The sequence below is a fragment of the Coregonus lavaretus genome (assembly GCF_964263955.1).
Source record: "Coregonus lavaretus genome assembly, chromosome: 27".
NCBI classification, from domain to species: Eukaryota; Metazoa; Chordata; class Actinopteri; order Salmoniformes; family Salmonidae; genus Coregonus; species Coregonus lavaretus.
Window position 1 is genome coordinate 8,201,982 of NC_140014.1, and position 17,962 is coordinate 8,219,943.

At 41.4% G+C, this 17,962-nt stretch overlaps 1 protein-coding gene across 1 annotated transcript in view; it reads right to left on the minus strand.

Moving 5' to 3' along the window:
* The window catches only part of LOC311102954 (arf-GAP with SH3 domain, ANK repeat and PH domain-containing protein 3-like), a 55,815-nt gene extending 43,124 nt beyond the window's left edge, over window positions 1-12,691 (minus strand). The window contains exons 1-2 of the mRNA XM_084144452.1: window positions 12,324-12,691; window positions 6,614-6,686 (exon numbers count right to left, since the gene is read on the minus strand). Coding sequence (XP_084000578.1) covers window positions 6,614-6,686; window positions 12,324-12,485 — 235 coding nt within the window. The 5' untranslated portion in view covers window positions 12,486-12,691. The remainder of the gene's footprint in view (window positions 1-6,613; window positions 6,687-12,323) is intronic.
* Window positions 12,692-17,962: the final 5,271 nt, after the last annotated feature.

Genomic DNA, 17,962 nt, shown 5'->3' on the forward strand with positions numbered 1-17,962 from the left:
ACCATCTCAGATTGTTCTGAAATCATTTCGGTAGTTGGAAACCAATACGATTAGCATTCTTGAAACTTTTATTTTGTTGAAATTTGAATTGATCTGAGAAATTAAGCTAATTGATTGCACCCAAATTGACCCTGTTAATTTATAGGATTCACATAATATTTAACAAATATAGTACCCAATATCCAAATTGGACCAAATTTCTTCCTACGGTTGAGTAAGACATGAGGAATCCAATAAAATTGTCAAAAGCCCCCATGGACCCCCCCACACCCTACGCCAATCCCTCCCAACAACCAGTATACAGTATCGGTTCTCTATTTCTGAGTTGTATGGAGCTGCAGTTTGGAGTATTGCTTCTTCAAATCCTAATTAATTAACTGTGAATCTGGATGTTCCCCCCCGTTCAGAGAAATTAGCCATTGAAGTTGCTTGCAGTATTTACCATAAATGAGTGTGAAAGTACCAGGTTTTATCCACAAGAATGCAATCACCACACCCTTTTACCCATTTTGCTGGTCTCTGTGTTTATTAAATGGATCCCAACATTTTCTTTTCAACTCTGGGTAGAAAACCAATAGCTTTTGCTCACGATGAAAATAAATTGTCTGGTCAAGCCAGTCCTCCATGAAAGCAATTCAGTTTGTCCTTCTCTTAGCAACCTAATGCCAAACAAATACCATTGCAAAACACTATATACAGTGTGTGTTTGTGTCCCCCCCCCCCGCCCCAGTCACTGACAGTCACTCAATTAGCCATGCCAGCTAACAATTTTTGGATTGGTAAATTATTCTAGTCAGCTATCATGGCCGAATACACACCAGGCACGCAGGGCACGTGCCCAGGGGCTCTGACCTCCAGGGTGCCCCCATTGATTGGTCACTCTCACTCAGATATCATATTAACATGGCATAAATCAGGGCTAAATTTGTAGAATTGCAGGAAATTAGCTGTAAAACTGGAGAGAAAAAAATCTCCCCATGGCAAAGTGTAGAATTGCAGGAAATGTACTTTAAAACGTACATTTCTCTCCGCAGTCAAGAGAGGGGCCAGTAAATCAATTTGTCCAGGAGGTGGGGGAACCCCTAACTAAATATTGCTTAGGCTCCCCAAAAGGGGGCATTTTTTCATGAGCCCGGGTCCTAGGAAAACACTGAATTTCTCATTTGGTTCCCAAGCTGAAAAAGTTTATTACGAAACCCTGGTCTAACTAATCCATACCTTTTTTTAAAGGGAATAAACCACACACAGAGGGGCCATTTCCTGAACACAAATTAAAGGCCTTTGCAGACTGTATGATTTTAGCTGTCTTTTGACAAAATGTCCACGTCGTAGGCAAAATCTTAGGTCGCAAATGATTGTCAGATGTCTTGGCTCTTTCAATGTGACAGGGTCTAGGTCTGCCGCTACGTGCGGTCGTAGGCTCTGAAAGTTCTGGAAGTGTCAGAATTTCTTTGCCTTTATCGTGTAGTGTGGCTGGTGTTATGAGCCAACCCGGTGACTGACCAATAGAACACGGCCGGCACGGAGTATGCACACAATAATACGATTAATGTGAATAGCAAGATTAAATATAATAGGTAAGGTTTTAAACGTTTAAATCTAAATCAAAACATATAGGCCTATGGGCTAGTTCTAAATGAGACTATGATTTGAAAAAGTCGCTGTTTCTTGTCTTAGACTGCACACACTGAGCATCATTCACAAGTGATAATATTCTCACCCATCAGACTATTCTCAATTTAAATCGTGTCTTTACATACAGTACCAGTCAAAGGTTGACACACCTACTCCTTCAAGGGTATTTCTTTATTTTGACTATTTTCTACATTGTAGAATAATAGTGAAGACATCAAAACTATGAAATAACACATATGGAATCATGTAGTAACTAATAAAGTGTTAAAACAGATTCTTCAAAGTAGCCACCCTTTGCCTTGATGACAGCTTGCACACTCCTGGTATTCTCTCAACCAGCTTCATGAGGTAGTCACCTGGAATGCATTTCAATTAACAGGTGTGCCTTGATAAAAGCTAATTTGTGGAATTTCTTTCCTTCTTAATGCGTTTCAGCCAATCAGTTGTGTTGTGACAAGGTAGGGGGGGTATACAGAAGATAGCCCTATTTGGTAAAAGACCAAGTCCATATTATGGCAAGAACAGCTCAAATAAGCAAAGAGAAACGACAGTCCATCATTACTTTAAGACATGAAGGTCAGTCAATACGGAACATTTCAAGAACTTTGAAAGTTTCTTCAAGTGCAGTCGCAAAAACCATCAAGCGCTATGATGAAACTGGCTCTCATAATGACCGCCACAGGAAAGGAAGACCCAGAGTTACCTCTGCTGCAGAGGACAAGTTCATTAGAGTTAACTGCACCTCAGATTGCAGCCCAAATAAATGACACTGTCAGTGATTTATGTAGAATTCAAGGCACACTTAACCAGCATGGCTACCACAGCAGCGATACGCCATCTCATCTGGTTTGCGCTTAGTGGGACTACCATTTGTTTTTCAACAGGACAATGACCCAACACACATCCAGGCTGTGTAAGGGCTATTTGACCAAGGAGAGTGATGGAGTTCTGCATCAGATGACCTGGCCTGCACAATCACCCGACCCCAACCCAATTGAGATGGTTTGGGATGAGTTGGACATCAGAGTGAAGGTAAGGCAGCCAACAAGTGCTCAGCATATGTGGAAACTCCTTCAAGACTGTTGGAAAAGCATTCCTCATGAAGCTGGTTGAGAGAATGCCAAGAGTGTGCAAAGCTGTCATCAAGGCAAAGGGTGGCTATTTGAAGAATCTCAAATATATAAAACATATTTTGATTTGTTTAACACTTTTTTGCATACGGAGATGTAATCCGTATGCTCTTGAATAGCGAATGGAGCCAGGTAGGCTACTATGATTGTAAAGCTAAGCAACGCGCCTAATATTTTGGAAAGTTGAGAAATAAATATAGTAGGCCTAGCCTATAAAAAGCTGATGGGATCCTTCTCTTTTTAATCGAGGCCATCTAAAAAAAAAAAATCTATGTTTTCTTACGCAATAGCATAGCGTATAGAAATGTTGCACAACATGGGCTTATAGGAACACTTATTTCATTCCATGCATCAACAAGCTATGAGGAGTTGTCTCTCGCTGCACCACAGGTAATCCTATTTCACTCACACTCTGAATACCAGGGCTCTCGTGAAGTGTTTGATTTGATTGTCAATTGCATTGATGTCAGAGTGATTAGAGGGACACTAGAGCACGGAGAACCAGGCCATTACCGACTAGCCGTTAGCAAGTTTGGTAGGCTACTAATAACCATCAGCGGGATCATAGCGCAGTTTTGGAGAAGCATAGTTACCGTGACAGGTCAAGACTCGTGACTGCCGGTGTGGCGGTACGGTCACCGTAACAGCCCTACTCAGTACACTAGTTCTACACTAAGCAAATGGACCAACGTGAGAGAATGGAATAGGAAGGCTTGGAGTTGGAAAGTCGGATTATTTAGAACTGTGTCTGTTTAGTCTTCAGGGTCACTTAGTCCAGTGTAGGGTCTAACCTTCTAACACAGTGGTGCCGGGGCTCATAAACATAACGTGAGGTTATTAGGTCATGACCCCATATGCCCTTTCATACTACTGGGCCAAGCACAGCCGAGCTGCACTAGCTGAAACCGTGCTGGATTAGAGCCAGCATAGTGTAGTTTGACGGCACAATAGTGTGAAATGGGTAACAGAAAAAGTAGTGAGTTTGTGTCCCCGCAGGCTGAGCCAAGGTCTGCGCGCTAACCACGGGTGTCTTCACAATAGCAAACATCTAACAAGCAACAGAATGCTGACTAACGTCCCTGGGGAAGATAATTAATGACCTTTAAAACTCCAGCAAACCCATCTCTCTTTCCAACACACAAACCACTGCATCCTGGCAAGAGCGGAGAGGAATAGGCCATTCTTGGTGGGGGGGGGGACAACAAAGAGAGAGAAGAGATATATGGAGAGAGAGAAGAGAATGGAAGAGAAGAGAGAGAGGAAGAGAAAGACAGAACAAGAGAGAGAAAGAAAAAAGGAATGAGGGGGATGGGGAGTCAGATAACCAACCACATATCACAACATCATGGCTGATTGAGCGTTTCCGAATAAGCCAGCAACTAACAGGAAAAGAGCCCCCCCCCTTTAGCCTTACTGGAATGGAACAGCCCCATATGATTCCATTTAAAGAAGTCCTCCAGCGATGTTTGAACATTTACTGTTGAAAAGAGATATCCCAAGTATAAATATAGTAAAGTACACACACTAAAGAAGAAGTGGTCACCAATCGGTCAATCGCGATCGTCAAAGCATTCCTTGTCGATCACCAAACATTTCTGTAGAAAAACCAATGATAAAGGTATAAAGGCTCGCGTTCCTTTTTTTCTTATTTTTGTTAATCGTGTTGCACTGTTGGCGGTAGGTGCACTTGATTCAGAAGCCCTGTTGGCGGTAGGTGCACTTGATTCAGAAGCCCTGTTGGCGGTAGGTGCACTTGATTCAGAAGCCCTGTTGGCGGTAGGTGCACCGGGTAGGCAGTGTTCCCATTTTGAACCATTTCATTTGTCTGAAAAGACAAACTCCACCTAACCGGCGGACTGGGAGATCTGTGGCTAAATCGAGTGCGCCTACTGCACTGACCAATCAGACAGCTCAAATCACAACCACAGCAAAGTTTGATACTAGCCTACGTGACCAGAAACAGACTGTCAAAGAATTCAGCAAAGAGCTGCTGTTTTTATTAGTGAGTTCATGTCTTAAGTTGTTATTCAGCACTCTCCGCTGCGACTAATGCTCAAAATGTTCAAAACAACTGGGAACTCGGAAATCTCAGACTTCCAACTTCAGTGCGTTGAAGAAAACTGGGAACTCCGAAAAAAAACGACTGAGATAGTTTTGAACAGTCATCCAACTCGGAATTCCAAGTCGGAAACTATGGCATCTTTCTAGAGCTGACTTTCAGACCTGAAGATCACTGACGTCGTGATCACCGACTCGTTTTTTCCCCCCCGAGTTCCCAGTTGTCTTGAAAACACCATGACCATCAGATGCAGTAAAATAAAAAAAGCGAATTATTTTCAAATTATTTCAATTTATGCTCAGCTGTGCCTCGCAAGTGCTACACCAACTGATCTATTTCGTTATCAAAGCTCGAGTTTTGAAATATAATATGGTCTGAGAAGAACAATATTAGGTTAATGTTACATTTTTTAAGTCATGTTTGGAAAAAATTCGGAGTGGTAGATCTCGGCTTGCTTTTTGACTGTGAAAGTGACACAGAAAAGGTTGGTGACCACTGCACTAAAGGGTAAAAAAAAAGAAAAGTTGAGCACAATTTCAAACTTCAAGGAGTAAGGCATTCAAGGAGTTGGTCTTATGGGAAGTTGCGATGTCATTGGCCTCCACCTTTGCTTGAGGAACAACAGAGGAGCAATAGAAAACAAAAGAGGAAAGGCCCACTCCCCACTTGTGCTATGTCATGACATACATTTGGTTAAGTAAATTAGGTATTAAATGAGGTGAAAATGAGACTGGAGTGCCAATTTAAGAGGGAGAGAGAAAGTGGGGCTTGAGAGGGGGTGGGGGGAGAATAGTGGAGTTGGGGTCTCAATTGCAGAACTGTACGGACTGACACAAACATAATTTCCCAACTTTGGCTCTCTCTGACTCACATCTGACAGTTAAACCCCCAAAATGGAAAACAGACTATTTCAGAGTTTGGAATGTTGAAAAACAAGTCACTTTATAGATTGGCCTCCAAGACTCATTTCGAAAACCGAAACTACATCCAAGTTCACTGATGATGCTGTTCAACTTCATGTTAGCATTGTGAAACTGGTGAGTAATTGTTTGGTCACATCACAGTATGAAGAGAAGTTTCTTCAAAGGCGCCAGAATCTGAATCTACCTAATAAGAAAGTCAACTGACATGGTTTGTCCAAAATCTGATAGAATACTGTACAAGCTTCTTCACAGTTGGACTTAGACAACATCAGCATGCCAATCTGGTGGGTGAGTTGATCATTCTAACCATCATGCCAACAAAGCACATATTTTACAAGCTGTGGTAGGTGGACAGTTGGCACACATACTCGCGTGCACGCAAAACACACACATGGGGGCGCCCTACTTGACCTCTGGCGGACTGGTGTCTGAACTAAACAGTGTCAGTTAAACAGCTAACACAGAGCCCATTGTCAAACACACAAACACTCTCTGTCATTAATCTCAGACCACAGGAGGCTGCTGAAGGGAGGACGGCTCATAATAATGTCCGGAACGGCGTAAATGGAATGGCATCAAACACTTGGAAACCATATGTTTGATGTAATTGTTACCATTCCACAAATTCCGCTCCAGTTATTAGCACTAGTCCGTTCTCCCCAATTAAGGTGCCACCAACTTCCTGTGTCTCAGACAGACAGAGTGGAGTGGCTCAGCCAACGCGTTGCATAGAACCCCATACAATGTCAGCCTCCATTTCATCCACAAACACACATGAACCATAATGAGACCTCATCCCATGCCCAAGTCTAGGCAGTAATGTTTTAATATGTAATAAAGTGTGTGTATGGTGAGGAGCCACTTACTGATTCCAGAGCTGTGGATGGCCTTGACCATCTTCTTCATCCTCTGTAAGGTGCTCTGGTCCATCTCCATTGACTGCAACACAGAGAGAGAAGAAGAGAGTTAATGAAACATACAGAGTGTACAAAACATTAGGAACACCTGCTCTTTCCATGACAGACTGACCAGGTGAAATATATGATCCCTTATTGATGTCACTTGTTAAATCCACTTCAATCAGTGTAGATGAAGGGGAGGAGACAGGTTAAAGAAGGATTGTTAAGCCTTGAGACAATTGAGACATGGATTGTGTATGAATTGCCATTCAGAGGGTGAATGGGCAAGACAAAATATTTAAGTGCCTTTGAACGGGGTATGGTAGTAGGTGCCAGGTGCACCGGTTTGTGTCAAGAACTGCAAAGCTGCTTGGTTTTTCACACTCAGTTTCCTGTGTGTATCAAGAATGGTCCACCACCCAAAGGACATCCAACCAACTTGACAACTGTGGGAAGCATTGGAGTTAACATAGGCCAGCATCCCTGTGGAACGCTTTCAACACCTTAGAGAGTCCATACCCCGACGAAATGAGGCTGTTCTGAAGGCAAAAGGGGGTTCAAGTCAGTGTATACTGTCATATTGACTCCAGTCCATTAGTAGCTAAAAGTTTAAGACAGACAAAGGCAGATCATTTCCTATGGGGTAAATCCTAACTTGAGATCTGCCTATGCATGCAAATCTGGCTTTGACGTAGTTACAGTTGAAGTCGGAAGTTTACATACACCTTAGCCAAAGACATTTAAACTCAGTTTTTCACAATTCCTGACATTTAATCCTAGTTAGAATTCCCTGTCTTAGGTCAGTTAGGATCACCACTTTCTTTTAAGAATGTGAAATGTCAGAATAATAGTAGAGAGAATGATTTATTTCAGCTTTTATTTCTTTCATCACATTCCCAGTGGGTCAGAAGTTTACATACACTCAATTAGTATTTGGTAGCATTGCCTTTAAATTGTTTAACTTGGGTCAAACGTTTTGTGTAGCCTTCCACAAGCTTCCCACAATAAGTTGGGTGAATTTTGGCCCATTCCTCCTGACAGAGCTGGTGTAACTGAGACAGGTTTGAAGGCCTCCTTGCTCGCACACGCTTTTTCAGTTCTGCCCACAAATGTTCTATAGGATTGAGGTCAGGGCTTTGTGATGGCCACTCCAATACCTTGACTTTGTTGTCCTTAAGCCATTTTGCCACAACTTTGGACGTATGCTTGGGGTCATTGTCCATTTGGAAGAGCCATTTGCGACCAAGCTTTAACTTCCTGACTGATGTCTTGAGATGTTGCTTCAATATATCCATATTATTTTCCTTCCTCATGATGCCATCTATTTTGTGCACCCCCATAGCATGATGCTGCCACCCCCGTGCTTCACGGTTGGGATGGTGTTCTTCGGCTTGCAAGCGTTCCCCTTTTTCCTCCAAACATAACGACGGTCATTATGGCCAAACAGTTCTATTTTTGTTTCATCAGACCAGAGGACATTTTTCAAAAAAGTACAATCTTTGTCCCCATGTGCAATTTCAAACTGTAGTCTGGCTTTTTATGGCAGTTTTGGAGCAGTGGCTTCTTCCTTGCTGAGCGGCCTTTCAGGTTATGTCGATATAGGACTTGTTTTACTGTGGATAAAGATAATTTTGTACTGGTTTCCTCCAGCATCTTCAAAAGGTCCTTTGCTGTTGTTCTGGGATTGATTTGCACTTTTCGCACCAAAGTACGTTCATCTCTAGGAAACAGAACGCGTCTCCTTCCTGAGCGGTATGACGGCTGCATGGTCCCATGGTGTTTATACTTGTTCATCTGTACAAACAATAGTACACGTGGCACCTTCAGGTGTTTGGAAATTGCTCCCAAGGATGAACCAGACTTCTGGAGGTCTACAATTTTTTTTCTGAAGTCTTGGCTGATTTCTTTTGATTTTCCCATGATGTCAAGCAAAGAGGCACTGAGTTTGAAGGTAGGCCTTGAAATACATCCACAGGTACACCTCCAATTGACTCAAATTATGTCAATTAGTCTATCAGAAGCTTCTAAAGCCATGACATCATTTTCTGGAATTTTCCAAGCTGTTTAAAGGCACAGTCAACTTAGTGTATGTAAACTTCTGACCCACTGGAATTGTGATACAGTGAATTATAAGTGATATAATCTGTCTGTAAACAATTGTTGGAAAAATTACTTGTGTCATGCACCGACTTGCCAAAACTATAGTTTGTTAACAAGAAATGTGTGGAGTGGTTGAAAAACGAGTTTTAATGACTCCAACCTAAGTTTATATAAACTTCCGACTTCAACTGTACATGCGCAGACAGATGCATTGATGTCAATGCCCTGATGTCAATGGGAGAAATCCTTACTTGAGAACCATGCATGTAACGCTGACGTATGTTGTATTGATGTCAATGGGAGATTGGAGCAAAAATTTCAACATTACACCACCGACTTCAAGTTAGTATTTCACCTAGTAGGACTGACAAAGAGCAACGGTGAAAAAAATTTAACTTGTCGAACCGTCTATAGGGAAAACGCAATTCTTTGACTGTCTAGCAGCGGTCACGGTGACCCGGAAGTTCCCACACCGTGACTAACGTTGAGTGAACAGTTGAATCAGCAGTTAATCCGTCTAGCACTGTCATGCTTGTCATCATTGGGCTGATGATGTCTCATGCACCAACCTCACCTGTCGTTTTTTCAGGTTCACCGCCCTACCGTGCGTCGACATGTTGAAACTTCACTCTACTGTTTGCTTTAGAACAGGGGTATTCAAATCTTACCCTACGAGGTCCGGAGTACTGTTGATTACCTGTTCTACCTGATCACTCATTACACCCACCTGGTGGCCCAGGTCTACATCAGTCCCTGAGAAGGGAAGAGTTGGGAAAAAAGCAGTTGAACTGGCTTCGAGTTAGACTTGAATTTAAAAGAACCTAGCTAGCTACATGACACTCCTTTGGCACCAAAATAGTTTATATATTACAGCTAAAGTTAGTTACTCGACCAGTCGTGGTTAGTGTATATGTAGCCTAACATCAGCCCTTCTCATTACAGTAGACTTCCCATGTCTTATTTGTCTAATGAAAAAGCACATGGGACTTTAAAATGTATGGAAATGTATGGAGACTTAGAAAATGGAGTACCTCCTTTACTTTCCACTGTTTCACTGTCAACCACTGAGCAAATGAGCGGGGCCATGTAGGAGTCAGGGCAAGACTGTGGTCAAAGTGAAAAAGTAATGTCAAACTATTACGCTTCAATGTCAAATCTGTTGACTTAAGTCTAAAAGGGTTAAGGTGATGGCTCCATTCCAATGAGGTAATGTCACCATCTAACAAAGGAATAACCTTATTCAAACCTCTCCTTGTACAGCGTCCAAGTACAGGTCAGACCACCATGGTGCAGTTACAGCACACCCTGTTACGCTGCCTAACAGTGTTCAAACCCCTGTGCGTAAAGCATAAAACCTGAGATCCTGAGGACCAGACCCTGTGGATCACCCTTGCTGTGGCCTGTCTGCAGCATCAATACAGGCAGACACACACATACAGACATGCACAAACACACACAGGGACACACATGCGCGGGCACCCCCACACACACACACAATTCCCTATACTCCAGAGAAGAGCAAAACGGTTACACCCATCAATAAATCTGTTTCCTGCAATTGTATGCATTTTGCCATAGCTAATGCTGCGTTCTTTTGCTCAAACAATAAAATGAATACTGCTAAATTAAATGTTTTTGGAATTTTAAATTCTCCTTGACTGTCTAGCTTTTATTTTGGTGATTGTTAGTTCTCAAAGATAAAAAAATAAAAAAAGATATTGGTCCATTATCTTTTCTACATACTTTATATCTGGTTTTAGCTGTTTATGTTTACACTGAAAGCATTTTTCCATCCCGAAAATGTATTACAAAATATATATAAAGGCATCAGCATGCTTCCCAGCCTAAACAGTTCGGAAGAGTTTATGCATATATTATGACGCAATTTGTTTTGTTTTGTTGTGCTTGCACAATTTGCTTTATCTTGAGGCAAGCCGAAGTCGGTAGCTAAAGTCTACGCCCCTTCGTCGGTGATTGGTCAACAGTACGGATTCTTCAGGAAAGTCTTTGGTTGTCATTCAACGAGAGACGACTCGTTTTCATGCACAGTTTTTCATTTAGAAATACTGCACCAAACATCTTAGTTAGATGTAAAATTGCACGACTAAGATGTCCTCTGCAAAAACATCAAAATTAATGATAGATTTGAGTTATCGTAGATTAATTCTGACTATTTTGAAGAAGTGGCTATGGCGTCTCATAATAGACAAACAGTACTATTGCCATTTGTTTCTCGTTTTTCAAGCTAAGGTCTTTTAAGGAAGTATGCGAGCACACTCATTCGGTTCGCCTAGTGGACTTCGGCTAGCCGCCAGCTGAACTGAAGCATGCTGACGCCTTCACCAAACCCACAGTTCGGTACATATTTCGGTTTTGGGTTCATGGGTTGGTTTCGGTACAGCAAATAAAAATTAAATGCCATTCAAAATGTTCAACTTCCACAATGTTCCTTGCATTGTCTGTTGTGACCGGATTGTTATGTTGGGCTCTCAAGTTTCCACTCTGATGCTGCGTTTGTAACCATGTGGGAGGTGGGAATTTACCTGTTGTAAATATCAATTGGATGCATTCATGTGATTTAAACCCATTGAGAAACACAGATTGGCTAATGGCCAACAAGCTGTGTCAACCATAAACTAAAGGTACAGCTATCATGCTTGTAAACAAATTATAGAGTTCAAAAACCACAATATATTGATTTCAAAAAATGTTTTATTGTTGCATTTAACTGCCGAAAATTCTGTTATAGAGGTAATTTCCTTAGTAGGTGACGTCAGAGGTCACCATGTGGGAGAAATGGCTGCTGAGGATGATAGACGACTTTCCCACTATTAATTAACAGTTTGAGGGTTATTCAAGTGAATTTTTTCATATGTGGTAAATTCCCATTTGGTTACGAACGCACCATGACACTGCCTCCTTCAGTGCCAGATGCAAACTTGTGACTCATAATGGGGGCGTCCCACTCCGGGGTAATCTGATGGGTTGGGCTGTCACTGCATGGTGGTGAAAAATGGTGTTTCATAAAGAGAGAATGCATATTGTCCCCTTTTTTCACCTACATTCAAAAAAGTTAATGAGGAAATCGAAGCCTATGCAGCCTGAATGGGGAACGTTTTAGGCACGAACCGTTCCACGAGACATACGAATGTATTGCCGGTTGCACAGAATATAATAATAATAAATATAATAATACTCATTTGGACGGTAAAATGACACGACTCAATATCGCCATCTGCCGGCCTTTGGGCTAAGGCTATACATACTGCAAGACAGAGCTCCAAACGCTACTGTAGTTTAGTTCAGGGTTTCCCAAACTCAGTCCGGTCCTGCGGATTCAAATAATCAAAGTTTGATGATGGGTTGGTTATTTGAATCAGCTGTGTAGCGTTAGGGCAAAATACATTTCTACAGTCTACTTCTATAAATGACAAAGTGAACTTGGCAAAACGGTTTCGCTTGGATAGTTTACTCACTGGAGGTTCGCCTACCTATCCGTTCACCTCCCACCACTAACTGTCAACAACAGTTACCTGTGAACAGGTAAACAATAGTGCGCACTGAACGCCCAGCTTACCTCTTCCACTGCCGAAACCGTGTTCCGACATTCACTCATTTTGGATTGAAAAGTCGAAGTAGTCGGTGATGCCAAATCCTCGTTTGTCAGAGCAACAAAGTCCGAAATGCTGATACGCTCCGGCATGTTGCTCTCCAAGTAAAAGGGTCCAACTGAAGACATTTCAAAGGTAGTCGAAGTTTCAAACACGCATGTTTCCGCGGGAAATGCACTTGTTCTCCTTTGTGGAAAAAGCTACAACAAAAGGTAAAATTCCCCGACACAATATTCCCACGTTCACAACTATATGAGTGAAAATTGATTTTTCTCTCACTGCGGTGCAACTCATGAGTGAGCTCCACCGCTGACTACAATCTGCTAGCAGCACTAAAGATGACGTCACTTTCCTTATGGTATTAAACAAACCTTCAAAATAAAAAAAATCAAATTTCACAAACATTCCATAGGCCACAAAGCAAATCACTTAATACGAAATACATATTGGCTTATAGTGAAAAATATATTATTTCTGTCGATGTAAAAGTGGGGTTAGGAGTTTAGAATACAGTGATTTGCATTGTGGCCTATGGAATAGGTGTAGTAAAAGGCCAGCAACACTCCGTATTATTCAGAGCCCCATGAAATGACACCATATATCAATTCTACAGCACTACTGAGTAATCCCAACCCCACATTTACATCGGCACATAGAGTCGTTTTTTCTCTATAAACCAATATGTAATTCATATGCTGTGTAGTGCATTGCAGTGAATGGAGTGGGTGGAGTAAGGAGTCACCAGCACTCTAGTAAACCCATTGCCCAACAGAATAGACCATTTAAAGTTTTGTAGACTCTATTGAGTAATTCCAATTACGTATATTTGTATTTTATTAATAGCCTTAGCTTTCAACATACCAGTATTGGTGTAAACTTTCTAAAGAAATGCTCGTATAAATAATACAATATTAAATATAAAAGTACGTCAAATGCTGTGAAAAATAGTTGTACTGCACTAAAGTGAGAGAAAAAAATCGATACTCCCAAAATTGTCTTTGTAGGGCGACTCTTATTTTGAAGAAAAAGATCCGCGCTTTGTGCTGCCAGGAGAACGGTAATCCACTGCTGGCTCTGTGCGCGCAATTAGGGAGGGAGTAATTCCATCATCACGTGAGAATGTTTGCACTTTCTGGCATTCATAATGGGATTCGTGAAGAATGGACCTGCAGTCTTTTGCCATCTCATTTCCCCTCAACTCAATGCAAACGCTAGTGTGCAGTGAAAACAGACTACACAGATGAATAGGGTGTCACACTCAATAAAATCCCTTTAGAATGCAATGAAAACGTGCTGGGTGGTATGCAATAAGGGAACAAGTATTTTATTAATAAAAGGTAAACAAATACGTTTGCTTTACATAACTTTTTTTGTTGCAGTTTTACAGCTAATTTCCTGCTTTTCTACACATTTTGCCATGGGTTGGGGATAATTCCCTTAGTTTTAAAGGCTAATTTCCTGCAATTCTACACATTTTGCCATGTTAAAGGAACATTTCAAAAAATTCATATTCATCATCTCCAGCACCACCCCAACATCAACATATGTGAAAAAAGCACGTTTCTATTATTTGTAGTCAAAAGGATAGAGGAAGATACAGTGGGGAAAAAAAGTATTTAGTCAGCCACCAATTGTGCAAGTTCTCCCACTTAAAAAGATGAGAGAGGCCTGTAATTTTCATCATAGGTACACGTCAACTATGACAGACAAATTGAGAGAGAAAAAATCCAGAAAATCACATTGTATGATTTTTTATGAATTTATTTGCAAATTATGGTGGAAAATAAGTATTTGGTCACCTACAAACAAGCAAGATTTCTGGCTCTCACAGACCTGTAACTTCTTCTTTAAGAGGCTCCTCTGTCCTCCACTTGTTACCTGTATTAATGGCACCTGTTTGAACTTGTTATCAGTATAAAAGACACCTGTCCACAACCTCAAACAGTCACACTCCAAACTCCACTATGGTCAAGACCAAAGAGCTGTCAAAGGACACCAGAAACAAAATTGTAGACCTGCACCAGGCTGGGAAGACTGAATCTGCAATAGGTAAGCAGCTTGGTTTGAATAAATCAACTGTGGGAGCAATTATTAGGAAATGGAAGACATACAAGACCACTGATAATCTCCCTCGATCTGGGGCTCCACGCAAGATCTCACCCTGTGGGGTCAAAATGATCACAAGAACGGTGAGCAAAAATCCCAGAACCACACGGGGGGACCTAGTGAATGACCTGCAGAGAGCTGGGACCAAAGTAACAAAGCCTACCATCAGTAACACACTACGCCGCCAGGGACTCAAATCCTGCAGTGCCAGACGTGTCCCCCTGCTTAAGCCAGTACATGTCCAGGCCCGTCTGAAGTTTGCTAGAGTGCATTTGGATGATCCAGAAGAGGATTGGGAGAATGTCATATGGTCAGATGAAACCAAAATATAACTTTTTGGTAAAAACTCAACTCGTCGTGTTTGGAGGACAAAGAATGCTGAGTTGCATCCAAAGAACACCATACCTACTGTGAAGCATGGGGGTGGAAACATCATGCTTTGGGGCTGTTTTTCTGCAAAGGGACCAGGACGACTGATCCGTGTAAAGGAAAGAATGAATGGGGCCATGTATCGTGAGATTTTGAGTGAAAACCTCCTTCCATCAGCAAGGGCATTGAAGATGAAACGTGGCTGGGTCTTTCAGCATGACAATGATCCCAAACACACCGCCCGGGCAATGAAGGAGTGGCTTCGTAAGAAGCATTTCAAGGTCCTGGAGTGGCCTAGCCAGTATCCAGATCTCAACCCCATAGAAAATATTTGGAGGGAGTTGAAAGTCCGTGTTGCCCAGCGACAGCCCCAAAACATCACTGCTCTAGAGGAGATCTGCATGGAGGAATGGGCCAAAATACCAGCAACAGTGTGTGAAAACCTTGTGAAGACTTACAGAAAACTTTTGACCTGTGTCATTGCCAACAAAGGGTATGTAATAAAGTATTGAGAAACTTTTGTTATTGACCAAATACTTATTTTCCACCATAATTTGCAAATAAATTCATTAAAAATCCTTCAATGTGATTTTCTGGGAAAAAAAATCTCATTTTGTCTGTCATAGTTGACGTGTACCTTTGATGAAAATTACAGGCCTCTCTCATCTTTTTAAGTGGGAGAACTTGCACAATTGGTGGCTGACTAAATACTTTTTTTCCCCACTGTAAGTGTTTCCAATGACATCATCAACCAATCAGTAGACAATTAATAGGCAATTAGTAGGCAATGCCTACACATAATTGGTTACAATCACGTGATGCACACCGATGATGTCATTGGAAACACTTATCTTCCTCTAACTTTTTTTTCACAAAACATAGAAACGTGCCATTTCTACATATGTTGATGTTGGGGTGGTGCTGGAGATGATGAACATGAAGTAAAAAAAAAAGTGAAATGTCCCTTTAATATGATATCTGAGTGAGAGTGACTAAAAAAATCAATGGGGGCCCCCTGGAGGTCAGGGCAACCTCCGGTAATTTGGTCATGATTACTACAAGTTTAGATAGATGGCTAGACTAACTAGACTAATTTACCAATCTATTTTTTTTAACTAATTGAATGACTGTCATAACAAAAAAACTGCTGATGCACAACCAAGTTTCTAAATTGCACTTTGTGTATTCTACTATTCTAACTCAGAGTTCCCAAAAAATAAACATTAATAATAACGTTTTTGTTTTTTAAATTTAAAACAATTACAGAGATGTCCTCATATGTAGCTACGGCCCTGTGTGAAAGCAATGCAACATTCTAAATTTTAAAGATCAAACTAACTTAAAAATGCAACTTTTAGCCTATATACCTATTAAGCATCTATTTTAATGCTTTCATTGGTGTATTTCACCATATAAGTCAAATGATAGCTGTCATATTATATGGTAAACCTTGTCTCTTCACTGGAAAAACCTTTATCTCAGCCCCTCCAATTCCCTGCCAGGTATACAGTGCCATCGGAAAGTATTCAGACCCCTTGACTTTTTCCACATTTTGTTCCGTTACAGCAATCTCAGCAATCTACAAACAATACCCCAGAATGACAAAGCGAACCCGATCGAACATTCCTGGAGAGACCTGAAAATAGCTGTGCAGCGACACTCCCCATCCAACCTGACAGGGCTTGAGAGGATCTGCAGAGAAAAATGGGAGAAACTCCCCAAATACAGGTGTGCCAAGCTTGTAGTGTCATACTCAAGAAGAATCGATGCTGTAATCGCTGCCAAAGGTGCTTCAACAAAGTACTGAGTAAAGGGTCTGAATACTTATGTAAATGTGATATATTTCAGTTGTATTTTATTTTATACATTTGCAAAAATTTCTGAAAACCTGTTTTTGCTTTGTCTGTAGATTGATGAGGAAAAAAAACAATTTAATCAATTTTAGAATAAGGCTGTAATGTAACAAAATGTGGAAAAAGTCAAGGGGTCTGAATACTTTCCGAATGCACTGTAGGTATAGTATGACTCTGTTGGGCCCCAGTGCAGGTAATACGCTAGTAGTAAACCCCTATATAGCTGCCCTTGACATGAAAGTTTCACCTTACATGTGTGTTTTGGGATACCCGACTCCTAATTCCTGCTATTATACAATCTGCCAACACTTAAAGGAAGGGTATCACCTCCCGAGTGGCGCAGTGGTCTAAGGCACTGCATCACAGTGCTAGCTGTGCCACTAGAGATCCTGGTTCGAATCCAGGCTCTGTCGTAGCCGGCCGTGACCGGGAGACCCATGGGGCGGCGCACAATTGGCCCAGCGTCGTCCAGGGTAGGGGAGGGAATGTAGCTCAGTTGGTAGAGCATGGCGTTTGCAACGCCAGGGTTGTGGGTTTGATTCCCACAGGGGGCCAGTATGAAAATTAAAAAATTATGTATGCACTCACTAACTGTAAGTTGCTCTGGATAAGAGCGTCTGCTAAATGATGTAAATGTAATATCAAAGCACTTTGCCTGAAGGAAACTACATTTTAGACTGAAAAGCTTTGGGTGCAATGTACTCCAGGTTTGACTGTTTTCCAAGCCCATTGCAACCACATTGAGTATGGTCTGACCTCAAAATCACATATTTACCTGCTTTAAGGACATAACCAATTGATGGAAATATTTCAATGCGTCATACACTAAACTCAAACAAACTCACGGTTATTCCCTGAATGATCCTGAAGGAATTGCACAGTCGCTGCCAGTTTTCGCAGTCGTACAGTCATTGTAATGGCAGCCTCAATCTCGAACACCAACCTTTACATGATAGCTCTTTCATGTACATTATGTTCAGTGCAGCGTTTTATTTGTGTTCACAAAAAAAGACACACAACACCATATCCCCATATCCTCTTGTCTTACAAACACACACACACACACACACCACTAGGTCAGGGGAGTGGTTAACAGGGGAGTGGTTTTCCCTTTGCAAGGTGACAATTAAAAAGTTTTTGCTCAATCAAGACTTAAGGGTCGTTCCATGTCATTTCAGCAAGCCATGACACCCACCATCTCAGATTGTTCTGAAATCATTTCTGTAGTTATAAACAGATAAGATAAGCATTCCTGTAACATTATTTTGTTGAAATAT